The following is a 23,384-nucleotide window of genomic DNA, read 5'->3' as shown; positions in this document are numbered from 1 at the left end:
CTGGCTCTTGGACTCAAACAGGCTGTGCTCCTCGGGAAGGACCTGGTCTTTCTTCCCGTCCGCAATCTTTGTGGGGCAGGTGGGTAGGCCAAACCAGCAGAGCCAGTTGGAGGGCTGGCTCTTGGACTCAATTGGACGCTGCTCCTCATGAAGGACCTGGTTTTTCTTCTGGTCCTCCATCTTTGTGGGGCAGGTGGTTAGGCCAAACCAGCAGAGCCAGCTGGAGGGCTGGGCCTTGATCTCAACCGGGCTCTGCTTCTCGTGAAAGACCTGCCTTTTGTTCCCGTCCTCCATCTGGTTGGAGCAGATGTTTCGGCAAAACCAGCAGAGCCAGTTGGAGGGCTGGCTCTTGGTGTCCATAGGTCCGTGCTCCTGGTGAAGGACGTTCCTTTTGTTGCCATCCTCGATCTTGGAGGGGCAGGTGTTTAGACCAAGCCAGGAGAGCCAGCTGGAGGGCTGGCACTCGGTGTCTAAGGGATGCTGCTCCTCGGGAGGGAGCAGCTTCTTGTCCCAATTCCCGACCCAGCTGAGGCAGCTGGACGTGTCAGGAATTGGAGAGATGAAAGCAAGTAAGATGAGGAAGAGAGTCAGGCTGAGCTTCATCCTGCTCTCTCCCAAGGACCGCTCTCAACACACAAGTGGCTGTCACCCAGAGCAGAGCTCCAGCAGCGACCACCAGGACGGAGCGAGTGCTCCAAGTGTCTGAGCTGGGGGAGGCCGCCAGCGTGACTTGATAAAGACTGATGTCACAATGCCGCGCCCTGTGATGTCACAATGCCTTTCCCCGGTGCGGGTGTGGCCGTGCACCCAGCTCGGGGCTGGGGACCCTACACCCAAATCCCACCTCCCTGTTCCACCTCCCCTTTTTGCAATCCGTCTGCATTCCGTAATTTTCATGAGCACATGAGGCCACAGAATCACATAATCGCAGATTTGTAGGGGTTGGAAGGGATCTCTAGAGATCATTGAGACCAACCCCCCATCCCAAAGCAGGTTCCCTACAACAGGTCGCACAGGTAGGCATCCAGGCAGGTCTTGAACATCTCCAGAGAAGGAGACTCCACGACCTCCCTGGGCAGCCTGTTCCAGTGCTCCGTCACCCTCACAGTAAAGAAGTTCTTGCGCACATTCGTTCAAAACTTCCTATGCTGCAGCTAATGTCTGTTTTCCCTTGTCCTGTCTCCACTTAGCACTGAAAAGAGACTGGCCTCACCGCTATGGCTGCCACACCTCAGATATTTATCAACCTGGATCAGGTCCCCTCTTAGCCGTCTTTTCTCAAGTAATTCTCTCTGTAATTTTCATGAGCGCATGAGGTCATAGAATCACAGAATCATAGAGCAGCCTGGGTTGAGAAGGCCCACAGTGATCCCCTAGTTTCAATCCACCGGGCAGCCCAGAGCCACATCCCGCCTGGCCTTGAATGCCTGCAGGCATGGGGCATCCACAGCCTCCTTGGGCAACTGGTTCCAGTGTGTCAGCACGCTCTGTGTGAAAAACTTCCTCCTACTATCTAACCTAAACCTCTCCTGTCTTAGTTTGAAACCATTTCCCCTTGTCCTATCACTGCCCACACTTGTAAACAGACGTAAACAGAGGTCCGGTGCTCCCCTCCCATCCTTTTGAGCCCTTCACTCCAACAGCAATGAATATTGGATTAATTTCCTTTATTTATATGTCGGAAAGAAAATAAAAGAATAGATGATAGTACAGACCGAGAGATTTGAAGGTTTGCTTTGACACCTCCCGCAGCAGTGTCCGTATTTGCCTTCTCCTCCTTGGCAGCACAGTGTTCTCCCTGATGCAGAATCACAGAATTGTAGGGGCTGGAAGTGACCTCTTGAGATGATCATAGAATCATAGAATCATAGAATCACAAGGTTGGAAATGACCTATAAGATCATCCAATCCAACCGTCTCCTCATCACCATTGCCACCACTAGTACTAAACCATATCACGCAGCACGTCATCCAGATGCCTCTTGAACAATTCCAGGAGTGGCGACTCTACCACCTCCCTGGCAGCCATTCCAGTGCCTGACCACTCTCTGAGAGAAGAAGTTCTTCCTTATGTCTAACCAGACCTCCTCTGATACAACTTGCGTCCATTGCCCTTGTATTTTGGCCGCCGTCACCTTAGATACAGACATTGATCAGATCCCCTCTGAGTCATCTTTTCTCAAGGCTGAACAGACCCAGGTCATAGAATCACAGAATCACAGAATCACTAAGGTTGGAGAAGACCTAAAAGTTCACCCAGTCCAACCGTTCACCTATTACCAATAGCTCCCACTAAACCATGTCCCTCAACACAACATCAAGTCGCTCAGCCTTTCCTCGTAAGAGAGGTGCTCCAGGCCCTTGATCATCTCCATGGCCCTCCGCTGGACTCTTTCCAGGAGATGGCGGCCTTTTCTTGTACCGGGGAGCCCAGAACCGGACGCCATAGTCCTGGTGAGGCCTGACCAGGGCAGAGTGGAGGGAGAGGATCACCTCCCTTGACCTGCTGGCCACGCTCCTTTTAATGTCCTGATGGATCCCAGTGGCCTTCTTGGCCACCAGGGCACCCTGCTGGCTCATGGCCAGCCTGTTGTCCACCTGGAGCCCCAGGTTCCTCACCGCAGAGCTCCTCTCCAGCAGGTCGGGTCCCATCCTGTACTGATTCTTGCAGTTATGCCTTTTAGATCCTCCCTCGTTATCAGCAGGTAAGTGGGAGGGGAGAGGCATAGTAGACAGATGGGAGCTGAGCTCATGGGAGGGTGATGGTACCACTGTATCCTGTTGGTCTGACGCCAGGCTGCCACTCAGTGGAGGACTCTCTCCTCATCAAATGAAGACAATTCAAGCAGAGGGGCTTACAAGCATAGAAATTCAGATTATGGGCCTCTTACTGAGTTAATGTAGCTGTTTGTCCCTGTGGACTACTTTGCAGTTAATTTTGGTCATATGACTTATTTTTTTTCTTTTAATACATAAGATTCTCTTAATCTGTTTGTATTACACTAAGTATTACAAGAGAAAAAGAAAGTAAAAAAAGATAAATCTCATAAGAAGTTATAAACTCACTTGAAAAATATCTACTGCATCATGTTCATCTAAGCCCTTATTATTATCTGCCATTTTTTCTATCCCTGCACCTATTTTGGGTAATCTTTTGTGTGTTTATTCTCTCTGTTTAATCAGTCCAATTCACACGTATTCAATAGATTAAATTCAGCAACAATTATTCCCAGTGTCATTTCTAATATGTTCCCAGATTCCATCTCAAGAATTGTCTTAAATTCATTGAATAATAATGAAAATGATAAACTTCTTCCTCAGTTGTTTCTCCCAAAGGATCTCTCTGAATAATGTAAAGTCATGGGCACGCAACATTTCTTCAGAGATTTAAAAATGCCCTGTTTTCACATTAACAGAAATGACTTGAACATTTTTCAGCAATGACAATATCATCTTGTAATAATATTTGCTAAAGGATAAGATGGCCAAATTCTTGGATGGTATAAACTGCATCACTCAGCCAAAGTTTTAGTATTATGATCACTTGTGCTTCTCTCATAAAATTTTTTTTTTGATACTGCACATTTTATTATTACTCGGTGTCGGTGATTGAAGTGATGGTCAGAAAATATGCAGCATATGGTGAATGGATGCAAATTAACTATAGCCAAAATAATCTCTTGCAGAGCAGGCTTACATTTACCTTTTGGGTATTGTGGCTACTTGAAAAAAGAAGTGAGTGTGCATCAATGTTCATACACTGCTATGAAGTTGAAGTTCAGGAATTAGGCAGTTTTAAAAGCAAATCCTTTAAAGATCTGAAAAGCTACTTGTTGACTGCCAAATAGATCACTGTAGCACAGATTCCTTGCATGCAAACTATCTGACAAAAACATGATATTTCTCTTAAGAGGGCAGCAAACCCAAAACAGATAATGACATTGACTCATTCACAGGATGCAATGAGTAAAAATGTTCTTGCAAAGACAATACAAAGAAATGTACTGGTGACAAACAAAGAGCACAGTTGTGTGGGGGCAGTCTGAGATGTGAGAGCTCCGGTTTTGCCTCCTCACCCCACGACATCAGACATACTGACAAGCTGCTGTGTAAGCATCAGGCTGATGGTGATGGGCTTCACTATATTTTCCCAAGGGACATAAGTCAGCTCTGTCTCTACATGCCTTGGAGGCCTCATTAGAGCCATCCAGGTCCTGCACATGGACAAACTGGAATCCTTCTTTGCCCTTGGGCATCCCAAGCTTGCCTTTGAGCAAGAGAAGAGGAGCTGAAATGCAAGGATGGGAAATGGTGGGCTAATTAGAAATAGAGTAGGAAACAGGTGCTCCTACATGCCCACCCAAGGCACTGTGCACATGTAGAGGAATCTCTGCAGCTGAGAGGGAGGAGGTGTGGGATCAGCATCTGAAATTCAGTGGGGCAGTCTGAACCCTCACCAGAAAGGCTTTATGTTGTACATAGCTAGTGGTTCTGAAGGTAAATTAAGTCTGTATCTTCACTATTAGCATAGCTTATTAGCAACTCTCTTTGCCTCAGTTTCTGATTTGCACAAAAGGGGCAGCACTGCTTCTCTGTCTCACCACATGGCATGAAGGACTCTGTTACCAAGGGAAGAGACACCATGCAAGTACAACAGGTGAGAAAGTGCAGATATCGTAGAAGCCACGGGATGATGAATGTGAAAATATAGCTAGGAGACCAGAGTCCGTTACAGGGAAACTTTTTACATTTAACTTGGGGCTCTAAGATTTCTGCAGAAAGTTTTGTACAAGATGAAAGCTGTGATTAGGGGGGTCTTCCAATATTTAACCCCCAGATACTGCTTTATTTTTACACATATATGTCTTCTGTTAAATTAAGCTCAGTGCATCTAGACATATGGCAATGCGATCTGTACAATTATACTGATAAGGTCACATACTTAACTGGCAAGAACTGGCAACAGCGTTACTAACTTCAAAGAAGTTGTGTCAATCTCACCAGTGAGAGAAAAGCACTCTCATTAACGCAGACGGAAGGGAGAAAGTGATGGGAGAATAATTTCACAAGAAATAATTAACTTTGGTTATAACAGAGTAACTCTAATGGAGACAGAGAGTCAGAGAGGGAAGAAGAAAAACAACATTAATCTGCTATTAACCTTAGCTGTGATCAGACCAGTTCAGCTGTATTGTGAGGTGATGAAGCTTTGCAAGTTTATTAGGTGCTGATGCAACCTCCTATGTGATGGAAGACAAAGAAAAATTAACACTGCAATTACTGACATCATAATGGCTTATGCAAACACACCTGTCTTTACAGTTGCCCCCTCTTCTTCTTCCCATTTCCCAACTATTTTTTTTCAATATTCACATACAGCATAGGTCAATCTCATTTCCTCAGGTTGGAAATGTCTCCACCCCTGTTTTTTAAGAGCTGAAGATGGCTGTTACCCTCAGAGCAAATACTGGCTGCAGGCTGCACTTCTAACTTCCAGACCATAAAGAGATAGAATGCTCATACAATAATGTGAAGATACACCACTGAAGCCAGGAAAAGTGCCTGACCTGAGATGACAATATGAGCATACTCACAGTAATGAAGGAAAAGATAAAAATGTTGATCCTAGCAATATCTGCTTTGATATGTCTGCTAGTGATATCTGTTCTGATCCCAGCACGTCCACTTTGTCCAAAATGATCAGCACCATTAGTACCTTTGACTGCTAGGCAACAGCAAGATGCATACTTGATTCATTAAAAAGCAGTAGCAAATCAAAAGAAACCAAAAGTCATTACCCCCCCCACCCCAAGTCTTCCCCCTACCTGGCCTAACATCACAGCTTTACTTTCCTCCCTGGAAGCTCCTGGCACACCCACAGGGTTCTACATGAACATCACATTCTCAGGCTCCATGTCTCAGCATTCATAACTCACAAACCTAATTTCCCTTGCCAGAGTTCAGGCTTGGGCCACAACCAATTACTGTAACATAAGGGCATTCACTGCTATTATCATAATAACGTGCGGCGGGATATGACAAGTATCCATAGACTTGTGCATGTGTTTAACAGGGTTGTGACTCAATATTTACGGTGCAGAGTTTCCCCCAATAATCTCAGTTATGCTTGTCATTAGTAATAGTTATATCAAGAGTATTTGTCCACCTGCAAGTGAATGCAGTGATCCAAATTACAAAGTAGTGAAGGAACAGAACAACCTATGAAAAAGACAGATGGTTTCTTGACCAGTTCTGACTGGTTTAGACTTCTGGAAATGCATGAACAGAGAAATCAGACTGACAGACAGAAGGTGACAGCCAGAGTTATGAATATGATAGAGGTCTGCTTTCCTGATGTTCTTGAAAATAACATGACAGATGTAACATACAACAAGATCAATTTATGGACTAGTAGCAAAATTCCTGCTGTCCCAGAATCTGTAACGAGGCAGGGCAGGAGGGAGTTATTTTCCATCAGGGAAATGTCGAAGGTGTTCAGCATGGGACTGCGACAGGCGATGGACTGACGCTCCTAACATCTGCGGGGAAATTCCTCCCCACTGGCATGGCATTAACCCAAGATCTGTGCTTCCCTGCTTTGTTCTCCTGTCAGGCAGTAACCTTTTCCTTGAGCAAACACAGACTCATGGGCTCATGCCATGCTACTGCCCTTAGGACTTATAAGTCTCTACTGAATCAAGTAGGAAGCTCAGGTTAAAAAATGTTTATTGAGTAAGTGAGGACACAATAGACCAGTCAAGTCAATGGGAATTCTCACAAAGCTTCTTAATGTGGAAGAGGGAAAAAAGGTCATCATGGAGATCTAAAGAAAGGTTAAAATTTCTATATGCCGTGTTTAAATCTGCTGATTATTAAAAAAATGGCATTTATGAGCAGTATTGTATTTGTGAATGCAATTTTAAAAGAGGCACTTGGTATCAGAGCCATCCAGCAAGCTCAACTGTATTCAGCTGCTCAGGAATCAAAACCCACAGCTAGCAGAAATCAAGTCTGCTCAGCAGAGGTGATAAAGCTGGATTTATTATTTTATTAATAGCAGCATTACTGTAGTCTTAACTAAGGTGACACAGCTCACACCTTCATCCCCTCCACAGATAACACAGAGCGTGGAGGAAATCACAACCATGGAAGAAGGAAGAGATGGGTGAGCTGAGCCCAAGCCTTCTCCTTTTCTTAATTGAATCAATGGTGTGGCATTAGATTATAGTACTTAATCTAAAAGAGTTATTTATTCCTCTTTAATCTATGATTTTAGAAGTGATGTTGCTCTTTCTTCTTGTTTGCCTACGAATAAATGAGTGCACATGGATGTCTGTGAATGCTTAGATGCCTGAAAAATCAATAGCTTGCATTTTCAGAGCCCATTTCACTCTATATGGTGGACAAATTTTCAGCAAATGAGGTCAGAAAATATTTCCAGTTGGGAAAAAAGAAAAGAAAAAAGAAAAGCAGTGAGTTTAAATGACTCATTCAAAATCAAAAGAAGAGTCTGCGTCACTGCTGAGCTGCAGGAGTTAATTGAGAATGTGCTCCGGGGAGCAAATATGCACTGACAAGCAGATGGACTTGATGATTTACATCCTTTCCTCCCTGTTATTTTTTTTTTCCTAATTATTATTATTATTACTATTACTATTGTTGTTATGACAAGTTCCTCGAGGCAGCAACTTTGTCAAATATGTTGTACAGTGCCTGGTAGGTTGCTTAGGTCCCACTGACTAATACATAACTGCAACATCTCTGGACCTTTGATTTGCGAGCTGCTAACCCCAAGCGCAAACCACCGGAAATATGGTGTCAAGTAAAGAATGAGCCATCCCAAAGTAGAAATTAAAGCTTTTAAAATACTTAGAAGCTCGATTTTTAATAGTTAGCATATAATAAAGAAGTCATTAAGAGTTATACTTTAAATAATATTGAGAAGTGAAAGAAAAGAGAGTAGATCGTTTAGTATGTGTTGATATAACATAAATTACAGAAAGTGAAAGCTAGCTAATGCACTAAGGGAATTACATTTTAAAAATCTGTGTTAGTTATGGATAGTTACAGATCAGTTATGATATACTGGGCTGGACTGTGCAACTGTTGGAGAACTGAGTATTTGTATAAAGCTGGATGTAAAATAAAATAAAATGAAAGCCAACTGTATCCTGGGCTACATCCAAAACAGTGCGGCCAGCAGGGCAAGGGAGGTGATCCTGCCCCTCTGCTCTGTGCTGCGAGGCCTCACCTAGAGCACTGTGTCCAGGAGTGCTCAGTACAGGAGAGACATGGAGCAGTCAGAGCACATATAGAGGAGGGCTATGAAAATGATCCAAAGGATCCAAAGGATCCAAAGAGGATTACACCTCTCCTATAAGGACAGGCTGAGAGAGCTGGGGCTGTTCAGCCTGGAGAAGAGAAGTCTGCAGGGAGACTAGACTAGAGATGTAGTTGATGCCTCATCCCTGACAACTTTCAAGGCGAGGCTGGATCAGGCCCTGGGCAATCTGATCTAGCTGTGGATGTCCCTGTTCATTGAAGGGGAGTTGGACTAGGTGACCTTTACATGTCCCTTCCAACTCAAAGAATTCTATGATTTTATAACAGAAGGGAGAATGAAACCATTAATTTAAGAGATCTACAATAGAACCAATGGTTGCTTCCATCACGAAATTTCACATGACCTTGGACAGGTCAGCTGAGTTAGAGAGGGTCTGGGGATATCTGATCAGGTCTAGCGTGTAGCATCCCTACTCACGGCAAGGAGGTTGGAATGAGATGATCTTTAAGGTTCTCTCCAAGCCAAGCCTTTCTACATTTCTGTGATTCCGTGGTTCTATGAATGGCAATGAGCATGACACAATCTGCACAGCTGTCACACAACACATGGAGCTGCTGAACATGGCACTACACCAACAGTGTGCAGGAGATACCACCAGGCACACTGCAGAAGGACCTTCCAGCAGGGAGGGAGGTGATTTCCCAATTTGATCACAGTAGCACCTGATGTATTGTGGAGGGAGATGGCAGCTTAGAATGCAATTAAACAAACAAACAAACAGGCAAATAGAACAACCCCCTCAGACACAAAACTACAACCAAGCAACCCAAAAACTACTGGCGTTCATTTACAAGATGCCTTAAGATCTCATTTCATGGGATATTTTAAAAGAGCTTAATAGCATAAACACCATCAGCTGCAATCTCAGCAGGTCCTCCAGTAATGCAGAAGAACTCTAAAATTACAGAGGAAGAAGAAAGAATCGATGTTCAAGAATGAACATATGAAGTTGTCTATTCTTGAAGAACAGACGTTTTTAACAAGTAGCATGAAATGCTTCTTACACAGTAAGAAACTACATTTAGTTTGATACTGCTGCTCCAAAGTCCCCTAGAAATGTTATTAAGAAATTATTTTGTTTCACCTTCTCAAATGGTCTGGTGTTTTATATGGAGGAAGTTTTAAATGCCCCTTGCTTTATGGAACCAATAAATATTAGTCTTTCCACTGACCGAAGGCAGCATGAGTTTAAAACCAAAAGATCTGAATGCAGCATGGACTAAGTTGCTTTAGCTTCCATTCATTATCCATATGGTCCTTGGCATAACTCAAAGTACAGCATAAATGTCAATAATTGGACTATTGTCCCTCTGAAATGTTATCTCCACAAAAACCCAGCAGAACTTAAAACAAAAATCTGGAATATTCAACATTTTTTCTTCCTCTACTGGAAAAAAAGCAACACGGAATCACTTGGGCCTTGGAGAGCAAGCATTTATTGCAGAGTTCCAAGAACTCCTGAGCATAGAAGACAAAAGCAGATGTAAAAATCGGGAGGCATGAAGGAGGGTGAAGTCCAGGATTTATATGGCATGGCAAATGTGGCGTTCACCCCCAGCAGGATGCTATGCTGTTTCAGGAAGTGCAAAGAAAGAAAAGCCTTCAGAGGGGTATTATCTTCCTTAGCATTCATATCAATTAAAACCTGACACTCACTACTCCCAAATTAGCTTATGTAAATATTAATATTACTTCAGTCCGAAAACATCCGGTCTCTGTCAAATCTTGATGTGACAGTTCAGAGACAACTTCCAGAAGCTGAGAATTGCTGCTCTGAAATGATACATTGACCTCCACGCACAGTTTCTAACCCCACTAGTTCAATGTGCTTTAAAGCCTCAGCAAATACTGTTTTGGGAATGCCAGGGATCTGTCTTTGTTAAACATGACCAGCAAGAGCCAAAGCCAGGTATAAACAACATTCTCAGACAGACCAGCTTAAATGTAAACTCAAAAACATCAACAGAATCACTGTGTGTGAGAGCTAAGTATGGTCTGCTGGAGTGTTAGTTAAAATATCATTTAATCAACATAAGGCTGAAGAGAACTTTATTGGGTTTGTCCAATATATGTGGAACTCTAAAAAAAAAGAATGTAGTGGTTTGAATTAAAATTCATTATTTTCTTCAGAGCACAAAAACTAATAAATCAATGCAGTAAATTATCACTGTGCTGTTCTGTGAAATTAACACCCATATACGTGAAATAAAAGAAGAATTTACGGCTCTAATCAATCATTTTTTTATAACTCCATCACACGTTTTATTTACCTTCTTCCACTAGCTTCTCACCCTGAAATAACTCACCAGGCTGGGAGCTGCCATGGCATCCCGTGGGCTCAGTCCCTCTGCATGCCTGGTCCCTGGCTACAGCCCCAAATCCCAGCCCTTACCAGTGCTGCTCCTCCAACTGCACGAGCTAAATGCAGAGATCAAGTCCTCCCCTGCACAACAGTCAAGGTAAGAAGGGAAAGCCCAAGTTCTACATCAACCCCACCAGGTGTTAGCTTGACCCTGATGACAGGCAGGCAGTGTACCAGACAGTGAGAACTCATCCATCCCTGCTGAGTGCAAGATGTCACTGAGAAAAAGAAGCACAGAAATCACTATGCCTTTCCCTGTAGTAATGTAACCATCAGAGTCATTCTCAGCTATTTGAAAAACACTTTAACCACCCCCTCAGAAAAATATGTATGACAATACCCCTTGCCCAGTAAAACTAAAGAAAATCCTGATTTGCTGAATTGGACCCTGAGCTGTAGAAGTAGGCTCCAGCAGGCTGCAGAACAAGGCTCCCTTGTTCAGGAGTGTGGGTGATTTATGGTTTCACACATACTCATGTGTGCCATTATTCACTTAGTGCTTGTACCTATGAATATCAGCTCATAAGATAAAAGCATGCTCTGAGACGCAGAATGATGCTTGGCTGTGTGCTAGGAAAGAAAATAGAGGTGAGAAAACAAAGACCTTCCCATGAGATGACAGCAGTTAGCTGCACAAGGTAGGGCTATGTGCGTTCCCATCCTAACTCCAACCCCATCCACAGACACATGGCTCAGACCCCAAACAACCTCTATAAACCCCAAACATGATCTAGCAGAGCCCCCAAGTCCCATCTGCATCCTCAGCAGAGGTGGGATGCTGGTGGTGTGCTGGTCTTGCTTTCACAGCTCTGCAGCAGACCCTTTCACAGCTCTGGCAGACCCTGGCTCCTAGGGGAGCAACTGTTTCTCTCTGTTTTATGTGGGGCAGCCTCATCTCAAGCACTGGGTGCAGTTTTGGGCACCAAAATATAGAAGGGGCATAAAGCTATTAGAGAAAGTTCAAAGGAGGGCTGCAAAATGTCTAGAGGGTAAATGACATATAAAGAGTGGCTGAGGTCCCCTGGTTTGTGCAACGCCAAGCAGAGCAGGCTGAGGGGAGGCCTGATGGCGGCTGCAGCTCCTCACAGGGAGCAGAGGGGCAGTGCTGAGCACCGCTCTCTGCTCCCGAGGGAATGGCACAGAGCTGCATCAGGTGGGGCTGAAGGAAAGGTTCTGCACCAAAGGGCTGTGGGCACAGCCCTGAGCTGCTGGAGTTCAAGGAGCAATTGGACAATGCTCTTTGATGTGGAGCCAGGACTCAATGACCCTTCCAACCCAGGATATTCTATGATTTACCAAACAGGTCCAAATGCACGCTGTTTACTTGCAGTCCATCATATTTAAAATACCCATCCAGCGTTGGGCCAGTCTATAATCATGGAATGCTTTGGGTTGGAAGGGACCCTTCAGATCATGTAGTTTTAACCCCCTGCTATAGGCAGGGACACCTCCCTCTAGACCAGGTTGCACACACCACATCCAGCCTGGCCTTGAATGCTTCCAGGGAGAGGACATCCACAGCCTCACTGGGCAACCTGTTCCAGGGTCTCACCACCCTTACAGTCAAGGATTTCTTCCTGAAATCTAGTCTACATCTACCCTCCTCCAGTTTAAGCCCATTTCCCCTTGGTCTGTCACTATCTGTCCTTATAAAAAGTCCCTCCTCAGCTTTCATGTAGGCCCCCTTCAGGTACTGGAAGGCTGTTATAAGGTCTCCCCAGAACCTTCTCTTCTCCAGGCTGATGAGTCCCAGCTCTCTCAGCCTGTCCCCATAGGAGAGGTGCTCCAGCCCTCTGATCATCTCTGTGGCCCTCCTCTGGACCTGCTCCAACAGCTCACACCCTTCTTGTGTTGGGGGTTCCAGAACTTTATGTATAATGTAGGAAGTTACAGGTTTTCTATTAAAAGGTTTCTTGTACCTACAGACAAAGCATACAAGGAGTACTGGAGGAGAAACAGATCTGACTGCCATAAAAGCACCCAAATGCTTCAGAACTTCCTCTCTCCAGTTGAGGCCAACTTCTCCTGCATCCCAGAAAAGGTCGTAAAAATTTTGTGTCAGGGCCTTCATGCTGCCTGTAGACACGGTGAGTCACAGCAGAAAGGTGTCAGTTTGCTGGCGCTGTTTGAACTCTCAAACCAACAAAGAAAATAAAAGATCCTTTCTAACAAATGACTGCTCTCACTCAACCCACACTCCCTTCCATCATCACATATTTGGGTTCACATTAAACCTTTTAATCTTGATTATACAGCACATTGCCACATTTACGGCTGCTGTGCAAAGTGCTCCATGAGTTATAGTGTCACCGAGTCCCAGCAAGCACGCTGAGCCGGCACACTACAAATCTCTTCTGCATGTGCAAAGTCACCGAGCCTAAATCATTGCGTTAGCAAAGGTAATGCCCTGCAGGAAAGTCCTGGCTGAAGATTTTGGGGATGTTTTCTCGGCAAACCCATCAGCCTTTTGTTCCTGGGACGCCAGCCTCCTGTCGGGAGGAAGGCTCTAAGCTGAGCAGAGGGAGGGCAAAACTCGCCATGCTTCAGTACTTCACAAGGGAAGACAAAATCCTTCTGTTCAAGTGACAGAACTCTTTTTTGGGACAAGGGGCTTCAGAGTGCACACACTTCATCAGCCTGATCAAAGGGAAAATAAACAAGAGAGAAGGGGCAGCCTTGGCAGCTCGCACCGCTCTGTGTTTGGCACCAAGTGGGCTGGATGGAAGGGGATGATTTATTCCCTCATGCAGTCAGGCACTGGCTGGGAGCCTCACCTAATGCAATGGGGGCCGGGTTGCCCAAACAGTAAAATGTTAACCATGCTGATGCCTTTTAGTTCTTAGAATTTTCTCAGTGCAAAATGAAGTTGAACCATCCTCAGCATTAACTGCAATTCAATAGGGTGATGCTCTCAGTCTGGCACAATCTGCTCCAGCAGAAGGAGCAACCCCACACCCTGTACCGCTGGAAGCAGCCAGCATCGAGCACCCACCTCTGGTACGTGACACTGAAATCCAAAGCTGTGTGGATAAGTGGAATTGTGCTGAGCAGGATGCTCTACAGTAGGAGCCGATGGCAGGGATGTGCATGCATTAAACATGGCAGAGTCCTAACTCTGCTATTTTGTCCATATGGGATTTCTAGGGCTGGGGGAGGAAGGGAAAGGATGCAGATGGAAGAGCCATCTTTGACCATTTCAAGTGTTAAAAATAAGTGAGATATGTGCCTTAGGGCTCACCAGATTGAACAAAGTGAATACACATGCTCTACGATTTCTTCACCTGGGCTTGTGCCTGAATGATCCCGACCCCTTCTTATGCTACACACTGCATTAGGCTTGCCCAGCCAAATGGTGAAAAGTTCTTTCATGAATATAATTTTTTTATACCACAGTATAAGTATTCCCTTTCAGGTGTATTCCTTTTGTTTCTCTAGCCACTTAGAAATTTGCAGCAGATATAAATAAACTTGGAAAAAAAAGAAGTCAAAAGCTCAGACCAAAACCAGGAGCATGAGAACTGCATCAATCCTCTGAGCTACTGTGACACAGATCAGCCCAATCCCCTTGGCTCTTCAGCCCACAATGTTAGGTCAGATGCCTCCCCGTACAGACCACGAGCAAGGCAGATGGTGGAATGAGGCAAATGCTGGAATGAGGACTGCTGGTGGTCAAACACAGGCAGACATCCAATGGAGCACCCATGACATTGGGTGACATCTGCATCCTCACCTGAACAGCCCAAGGGTGGCAATGAGGGCGCGGCGATGCCCAGGGCTGTTCCAGCATAGTGGGGCTGGGACAGCCAACCACAGCCCCATAGGTTCCTTTTAAGGCCAAAAGAATTTTTAGATCATCTGCATTGTCTTTTTATATGAAACAACCTGTACAGTTGCATCCGGCTACTGTAACAGACAGCCTAATTACAGGTGCTTGTCAAGTGTGCTGCCACTCACTTCAGCAGAGCCACAACGCGTTACAAAGCATGAGGCTCTGCTTCATGGTATACAACAGCTTGAATCTGCCTCCCAGCACTTCTCAGCAAAGTCTCATCCCTACAGACACAGAAAAGAGGCCACAGCCAGCAGCTATTCAGTGACCTACACGAGAGTGATCATTGCAGCAGCATCAGCTGCCGTGTGCTCATTTACAAGTGCACAGGAAGATGCTTCAGGCACATAACTAAGAAGAAAACACATCTTAAGAAAGCAATGCACCATCAACAGATCTCGAAGCCCATAAATAACTGAATAGCATTTCCTGACCACCATAAGGCAGCAGGATTTTCTTACCTGTTTTGGGATTGATTGCAAAGAAATTCTGGGGATTTCCACTTGTAATCCGGTATGCCAGTTTTTCATTAGTGCTGGAGTCAGGGTCCTGGGCTTGGATCTGAATGACAGATACATCCTTTGGCGAGTTTTCCATGACGGATGGGTAGTAGATGGGTTCAGAGGTGAGCGGGGCATTGTCATTCACATCCTCCACCTCGATGTAGACTTCGATGGTAGCATAGAGCGGGACAACCCCGTGGTCAGTGGCATACACCGTCAGCCAGTAGGATTTGGTTGTCTCCCGGTCAAGGACATCTGCTGTGTAGATAACTCCTGTGGGAAAACAGCAAGCAGAGGATCTCAGGAATAGGATCAATGAAAAACCACATCTATTTTGATTTGGCTGTTTGACAGAAATGCGTGCAGATTTTTTAATGCTCCAACCTTACAAAACTAAATATGTGCACATAAAGAATCTCAGCCATTGATTCCTGAAACCTGCTCAATATCTCAGCCCTTTGCACTGAGAAAGATGGTTCTTCGTAAGTGTCCTAATGCCATAACCAGTTCCATGCCGGGGCTGCAGCTGAGTAACAAAAGCAGTGCCTTCCCTTTCTGCTGGCGATGCAAGCTTGTACAAACCTTGATAGGGAAGGAGCTCACCATTGGCTATAAATTGCACAAATAAATATGGAGGAAACCAGAGTTCTATGATCAGTGCTAGCAATGAAGGTGTCTTTTTTGTCTTATTTTATTTTTTTTAAGAATCAGACTGTTCTGCAATTTTCTATGAGGCCTTAGAGAGGCTTTAGGGATCCCATAGTAGGCACAGATGACGCTTCAGAACCCCCAGCCTGCAACAGCACGCAGCAGAGAGGCTCTGGGTGCTTAGCAGTGCAGGGTGCAGGATGCTGGGAACCTTTCTTAATTCACTATCTGCAGTTCAGCTGTAATTCATCTGCATTACTCCTCAGGTCCTGTCCAACAACTTATGCATCAAATCTGGCTTTTGAGAAACTAGCAATTATTCCATTTATGACCCTGGACACAGCCATGACCTTTGGTTTAAAAGCCAACTGGAAAGTCTATTACATTTCTTGAAGAGAAGCCATGAAAATGTCTGCCCTGTAATCATGAGCCATCAGGGGATGGAATGGATTTGATATTCTGATAAAGCTTTAGACACCGAATGATCTAAACAGCCTTGGAGAAAACTTCCCTGGACAGCAGAACCCATCCTCTGGTCGAAGTTACTAGTGAACTTACTGCATCATTGGTACGAGGGGCAGCAGCAAGAGGCAGAAAAGGTAACTTTCCTCCTCGGGGAGTACCACTCTCATCGTGAGACAGAAGATCCCTAAGCAGAAGGGATGCTGTCAGTTCCTAGGAGTCAGGCTCCAGCTCCTCATGTCCCCACTCAAATCTGCTGGACAGGAGGCAGCACAGGGCCACTGAACAGTCTACTTGTGTTGGTCTTCTAGGACATGCTTTTTTTTTTCCTTTTTTTTTTTTTTTTTCAAGTTTAGATTTTTTCTACTAAGCTTTTAACACTAGTTTGAATTGGCAGGTATTTTCCTACAGCTTTATCAGCTATACAGAGAGAAAGGAAGAAGGAGCAGTGCCAGTTTGAGCCACATACGGGCTCAGGTCTTTTTCCAAAACATCAGGTCAGAGATATATTATTCACCCAACAAAGGTGAACAACATAGCACTGTAGGATAAAGGCAGAGCATTCTAAATATTCCTGTCAGCAGCCGGCTGTGCTACATAATGACTTTCTGTAGAAACATGGGTGAAATATGTAGTGAAGTGTGATGAAAATGCCTACAAGTCCAGAAGAGAAATTACATCGCAGGGATGAGAAGAGCCTATAATAAACAGCATATTGTGGAAATAAATAAATAAGTCCACGTGGGCAAAAAGTGCTGCTTCTTGAGATGTTGATTTATTCAGACGACACGAAGAATTATTTTAGATCTTTAAACACAAACTGAAATGAGTGGGGTTTTCCCCCAGTGAGAGCAAGGAAGGTTTTAGCAGATTAACCTCTGTTTATGAAGCTGAATTGCACCAAAATTGAGATGCTAATAAATCTATCTTCTGAGTTTTTCCTTCATTTTATGACTCCTGGCAACAATTCCTTTCCATTTGTGTATTTCAGACAGATAGGATCATGAAACAAGTGTTAGCAGCTGCCAGCGGGGCTGCTACACTGATTCTTCGTTTTACTTTTGATTTATTAAAAGGTCTCAGATACAGATTAATTTCTTTTGCTCAATATGTCTTGTCATTTCACCTGTCAACACACAGCAGCTTGATAAATAAAGAAGAAAGTCTTCTCTCCCTTTCAGGTTCTCCAGGTGGGGACCCTGTGTCACCACTGGGAGCACCCTTCCCTTCCACTTGAATGACCTGCACAGAGCTTGTCCATGCTGCCTTCCTGGCTATGGGGCTGTAGTTCACATCCACAAGAATGCACACAAGAGTATTTAACCCATATATATGGGTGACACCTTCTAAATAGATGTCAAATTTTATCTTCAGATGAGGGGTGAACTCTGAAGACTAATGGCAACAATAAATTATTATTACTGTTTCTTCATCAGTATGGCATGAAAGGAAAAATGCCAACAGTGCCGGTGTCTGAGCTGCAAAACACTGCCTGTGGGTGTCTGTGGGTTGGCCTTGGGGTACCTCAGGTTAGCAGAGTGAAAGTGTAAGAAAAGATGAGAATATCTCTGGATAAGACCACAAAATGAGAGCTTATTGCTTGCTACAACTCCTTGAAAGGAGGTTGTGGTGAGACAGAGGTCGGCCAGTACTTTCAGGTAACAGCAATCAGATGAGAGGTAATGGCCTAAAGTTGTGCCAGAGGAGATTCAGGTTGGGTATTAGGAAAAATTTCTTCTCAGCAAGAGTGGTGAGGCACTGGCACAGGCTGCCCAGGGAGGTGTGCAGCCACCATCCCTGCAGGTGCTCAGGAACCATGCGGATGTGGCATCCAGGGATGCAGTGCGTGGGCATGGGGAGGTGGGCTGATAGTTGGACTGGATGACCTTAGTGGTCTTTTCTAACCTTAATGATTCTATGATTCTATGATAGTCTAAGTAAATTAAACAAACAAACAAACAAACAAAAAACCCCAAACCTCCCTATTTCGAAGGTTTTTGATATTAATAGATAACAAAAGAGTGGCTTTTTTTTCAGGTAAATTAGGGCAGAAAAGAAGACAAACTTTGGAAGGTTTTTTATGGACTGTTTTTGTGATTCGCTCATCCCAGCTGCCTGTTAATTTGAAGAGAAACATGACTAAGGCAACGACACCCTAGCTAAACAAAGCAAGAAGTAAGAGGCATCAGCAGAGATCCTGAACATTTCAAAGTGATTACAAAAGAAGTTCACAATTTTGCAGACGCATTCATGAACCAGGCAGAAAAACAGATGCTGCTGTCCACCGGGACGCCACATTACAGAGGCAATACTGCCATTCTACACGGGGCAGCTGAAATCCAAGTAAGCAGGCTCTATGCCAGCCCTTTACAACCCCCTCAGAGAGAACTGCCTCATTTTACAGCATCCCTGAAGGACTGAAGCCAGCACTTCCTCGGGCTCCTGGCACCCTCGGAAATAAACCAGCAATCCATCCGGCCAGTGGTGCCGTGGGTACCTCTCAGCCGCATTCCTCACAATCCATTTGTCCTACGCAATCTGCAAAGCATCACGGGCGTTATGAGCACTGTAAGTGAAAAATAACAACAGAGCGCTAATCCCTGATTAAAATCCTGGGCACATTTATATGTAAATGAGGTGCAACCCTCGGGCTCAGCAACGAGTCAGAGCAAAGGTTGTGTGGTTGTTTCTCTTAAATGTTTGTTTTCCCTCTTTTCTCAGGGAAACAATGGAACAATGTTTCCTGCATGGCTCTTGCAAGAGGCGTGCAGTGAGAGGCTGCACTGTGATGGGCAAGAGCAAAAATAAAAAAGGCAATGAGAAGCTAGTAGCTATTCAAGTGGCCCAAAATCAGCAAACCTAACTTCCTTTCTGCCTCTCCCATTCACTTGACGCCTATCTTTCAGCAGGCCATTTCAAATGACGCACGCCACACAAAATTAACCTGAAAGTTACACATTTACTACTGTCACAAGAAACACAAGAAGCTCTTAAAGTACAAGAGAAAACCATTCTTTCTTCCCTCACTTCTTTCTACTCCCTGCTTGTGTGCCTCACACATCTGGCATGTTCTGTGTGCAGACTGCATGATGAATGGAGCTGCCACAGCCCTGCAAGGGAGTGCTCACAGGGCTGTCCGTGCAGGTGTTTACCGAGGTGCCCACCGCCATGGGTATCTGCTCTGTACATACATTCCTCCTGAGAGTCACATCATCCCTCAGGAATACTCTCAATAGTGCAAGCACTGAAAGGAGTTGAATTCTTCTTCTGAAGGCAAGATTAAAAGACAACTTGGTGATCCGTAATGAGTCAGGCAGAGAAAAGACAGAGGAGAGTAACAAGGTTCTTTAATCTAGCTGAAAAAAAACAAATTAAGGTCTGATGGTTGGAAGCTGATGTCAGAAAAAGGAGAGTGCAAATTTGCACTGGGCACCTGGCAGCAGCACCTGCATGCTGGAGGTAGGCCAGAGACTCCCACCATTCGGCACCTTTGTGTGGGACAAGACGGTATCGCCTACTTTCCTGCCCACGTTATTGGCCTAGATGCAAAACGTATTTTAGTGTATGATTTTGCTGACTTGACTCAAGTGCCTGTGTCACGGAAGTTGTCAGTGTAAGTAGTCATAATCTCACGGTTTCAGCAAATGATGGACAAGGAAAGCTTCTGAGCTCTTAAACAGGAAGATGGGAAGTATCAGCTACTCTTCTCAAAATGTTGCTATTCAGCATTCTAAGGAAATGCTGGGGACAGTGGCAATGACAATCATTCTGCTAATCAGGAAAGCTGAAAAAGTACTCTTCATTGGAGAGTGTAGTGATAAAACAAGGGCTAACAGCTTTAAAGGTAATGGCTTCAAACCAAAAGACGGTGGATTCAGGTTAGATGTTAGAAAGAAATTCATGATGAGGGCGGTGAGGCCCTGGCACAGCTGCCCAGAGAGCTGTGATGCCCCATCCATGGAGCTGCTCAAGGACAGGTTGGATGGGCCCTGGGCAACCTGAGCTGGTGGGGCAACCAGCCCATGGCAGGGGTTGGGGCTGGGTGGCTATAAGGTTGCTTCCAACCCAAACCATTCAGTGAGTCTGTGACTAAGAGTGATGCTCAATTCAGCTACAAACTCATCATCACTATGTGCAAGACCACTTTAGCTTGTGCCATGTAAAGTGCATCCAAAAGTTATTTCCAGAGCTTCAAGCATGCATCTCCTTCCTTCAGCTTTAAAACAAAAAGGGCTCCATGCAAAACATCCACAAAGCTTATTTTATTCTGTCCACCAGTTGAAATGATGAGAATGAGTTAGGAATGAATACTGATAAGGAAGTGTTCAAGTGTTCTGTTTCATCACTTGAATTCAAAGGAAGAAAGGCAAAATGGCTGATTTCGAAATACCACTAATTATTCACAACCTTCATCAAAGACTCTGCCAGTCTCCTGGCAGTAAAACAACACCTTGTTGGTCATCAAGCTGCCACCCAATGCTCCTCACTTGCATTTCCTTGCTGCAAAGAAACAAGCAAAGAAATTGAGCTCTAAAAGAAAAAAGTTCATAATAACATCTTTTTCAAGCTTTCCAAAGGGGGAGAAAGGGTTTACTGAGGTGCTCAGGCCTGCCCAAGATGTGCAGGAGTCTTGCAGCAGTCTCTGAACGCCAGGTTCCTCACACTGAGCAAATATGTCATTTCTGAAGGACGTAGAACAGAAAGCTAACGTTGGCAGGAGAAGTTATGAAATTATACAAGCCCTTTATTCATCAAACTAACAAACATAAAATCAACCCAAATAGCATGATTTGTAGGCAGAAATTACACTTTCAATTAAGAAAGAAAATTTATGATTTAAAGAAGGCTAACATTACGCCTAACGCATAATTCTTTTATTTAGGTACTTCAAAATAAAATGAGTCAGACATACATAAAAGTCAAGCGTACCTCTTTTAGCTGATACTTATTTTGTTACTTCCAATGAGGATAAATTTAAAATATAGGCTGTAGGATTGAACAGCTTGAGCGTGACAAAGATGCGCAGTGGACCTGAGCACCAGTGCCAGGCAAACTGAGCATGCTGTGGGCACTGGAACTGGTGGGTACATGAACAAATCCTACATTATATCCACCTCCTTTGAAGCCATGAATTGCCAGGACCCGATATGAATATGGCCATCATATGGTGGCGTCGCATCAGCCATGAACCTGGCGCAGCATGGAGGCGGCCCATCGCCTATGCCACCCACTGCTCCCAGCGGACAGCTCTGAAAGCCAGCCTCTTTACACTGGTGATTAAATGCTATTTCTGTGCCTTCATTTAAGCCCCCCCCGCTGTGCAGAGCGTGTCCTCCTGGTTTTATTTTATTGCACACATTTTGCAAGCTTTAATGCACATTGAAACGCAAACCCAGCTACTACTGAAGCTAAAGGAAATATCCCCATTGACTTGAATGGAGATTAGATCATGCCAAGGAACAACTCCAAAAGCAATATTAACTTTGTGAGGTTATACATATGTAGAACTTTGCAGTATTCTTTTTGTCCATCAAACAGTGCAAGACAGGTAACAGTCTTATCCGGAACTTAATTGTCAATTTTCTCTTTTTTACTGATGCTTTTAATGTACAAATCTGCTGTTACCTCAATATGCAGTTTCTGCAGTGGATATTATATCAAAGTTCCCATGGCAGTAAAAGAGAATTAATTAAAAATGCAATCCTCAGCAATGCTATTGAAATGCCATTGGATCAGTCGGTAAATACAGCTTTTAACAAGTTACTGTTCATTGTCATGAATATCAAAACCAGCCAGGATCGTGACAAGGACATTAACACTGCTGTTAATAAGTGTAACATATTTGCACATAGTAGACAAATAGGTAGATAATGTGAAGGCTTACAACTTCTACTCTGCATGAGTGCCACGGTGCACAGAAGTGACACTCAAGTTGAGATCTGGCCAGTGCTCACTCAAACAAGAATGACAAGGAGAGGAATCATATCTGTGGCTTTGCATACCTTTTGTACCACTACCAGCTCTGGGCTTCCCATGGGGCTGAGGGGAGTTCCCCAGGTCTCACAAGGCAACTTGAAGGCAGCAGTGCTGCCTGGCTCTGGAATAAAGGCATGTCATAGTGTGGGTGCCTGACCTCCACACTGCTTAGATTTTGAAGAAAGATTCTTCCTTCTTTACTTTCAGCCCCATGCGACACATTTTCTTTGCTTGCTGTGTTTGGGGAGGGAGAGGGAAAAAGAATGCTTACAGCTTCAGATCAAAGTGAGCTATCACTTAAATACGACATCTTCAAGGTCACTTACACATCAATTTCAGAGCAATTTTCCAAACATATTATCAAGACACTGAACCAGGTGCTTAGTCAAATAAATTCTCTATCTTCTTCCATTTATGAATTAAACGAAATAAGATGTGCCAACATTTTAACCTGACTGGGCTTTATTGTAGTTTCTGCATCTTCCTTCACAGCGCTCTAATTATTTAAAGAAATATTCCTATTCTTTTTGCTTTGATGCTTTTCTGCTTGGGAAAAACAACAACAACAACAAGAACAAAAATAAACTTATATGGATAAATGAAAAATATACAGTGGGCTCCCCTGGAAGAACCAAATTGTCTTCAAATGCACAAATACTATAAAAATCCTTCTCATTTATGAATAATCTCTGTCAAAGCCTAACACAGTCCCATTGCAGCTGAACAGTGCAATAAAACCTTTCAGTTAAACCACACTGAGAGGAGCTGGGAAGCTCCAGTGATGGCTGAATGCTGCCATGTACTGCTTCCAACCCCACACGGTGCAGAGAGATGGGATCATAGGCTCTCAGGATCACAGAATGGCTTGAATTGGAAGGGTCCATAAAGCCCACACCGTTCCAAGCCCCTGCCGTGGGCTGGTTGCCCCCCACCAGCTCAGGTTGCCCAGGGCCCATCCAGCCTGGCCTTGAGCACCTCCAGGGATGGGGCACCACAGCTCTCTGGGCAGCTGTGCCAGGGCCTCACTGCCCTCATCATGAATTTCTTTCTAACATCTAACCTGAATCCACCGTCTTTTGGTTTGAAGCCATTACCTTTTGTCCTGTCACTGTTAGACGGTGTAAAAATTGTGTGGTGTGTACTGGAAGATCGCAGTGAGGTTTCCCTGAGGCCCTCTCATCTCCAAGCTGAACAAGCCCAACTCGCTTCTCTTTTCTTCACAGGAGAGGTGCTCCGGCCCTCTGATAATCTTCGTGGCCC

General features: G+C 44.5%; 1 protein-coding gene across 1 annotated transcript in view; it reads right to left on the bottom strand.

Annotated features, from left to right (window-relative positions):
- The window catches only part of FAT3 (FAT atypical cadherin 3), a 361,473-nt gene that overhangs the window by 212,288 nt on the left and 125,801 nt on the right, over positions 1–23,384 (bottom strand). Inside the window, exon 3 of the mRNA XM_042862629.1 lies at positions 14,997–15,311. Within this exon, the coding sequence (XP_042718563.1) occupies positions 14,997–15,311 (315 nt within the window). The remainder of the gene's footprint in view (positions 1–14,996; positions 15,312–23,384) is intronic.

This window comes from Lagopus leucura, unplaced genomic scaffold, assembly GCF_019238085.1.
Source record: "Lagopus leucura isolate 7727_CA_CO unplaced genomic scaffold, USGS_WTPT01 Super-Scaffold_702, whole genome shotgun sequence".
In the NCBI taxonomy this organism is placed as follows: Eukaryota; Metazoa; Chordata; class Aves; order Galliformes; family Phasianidae; genus Lagopus; species Lagopus leucura.
Note: the sequence above shows the minus strand (reverse complement) of the source record. Positions and strands in the feature narration are given on the sequence as shown.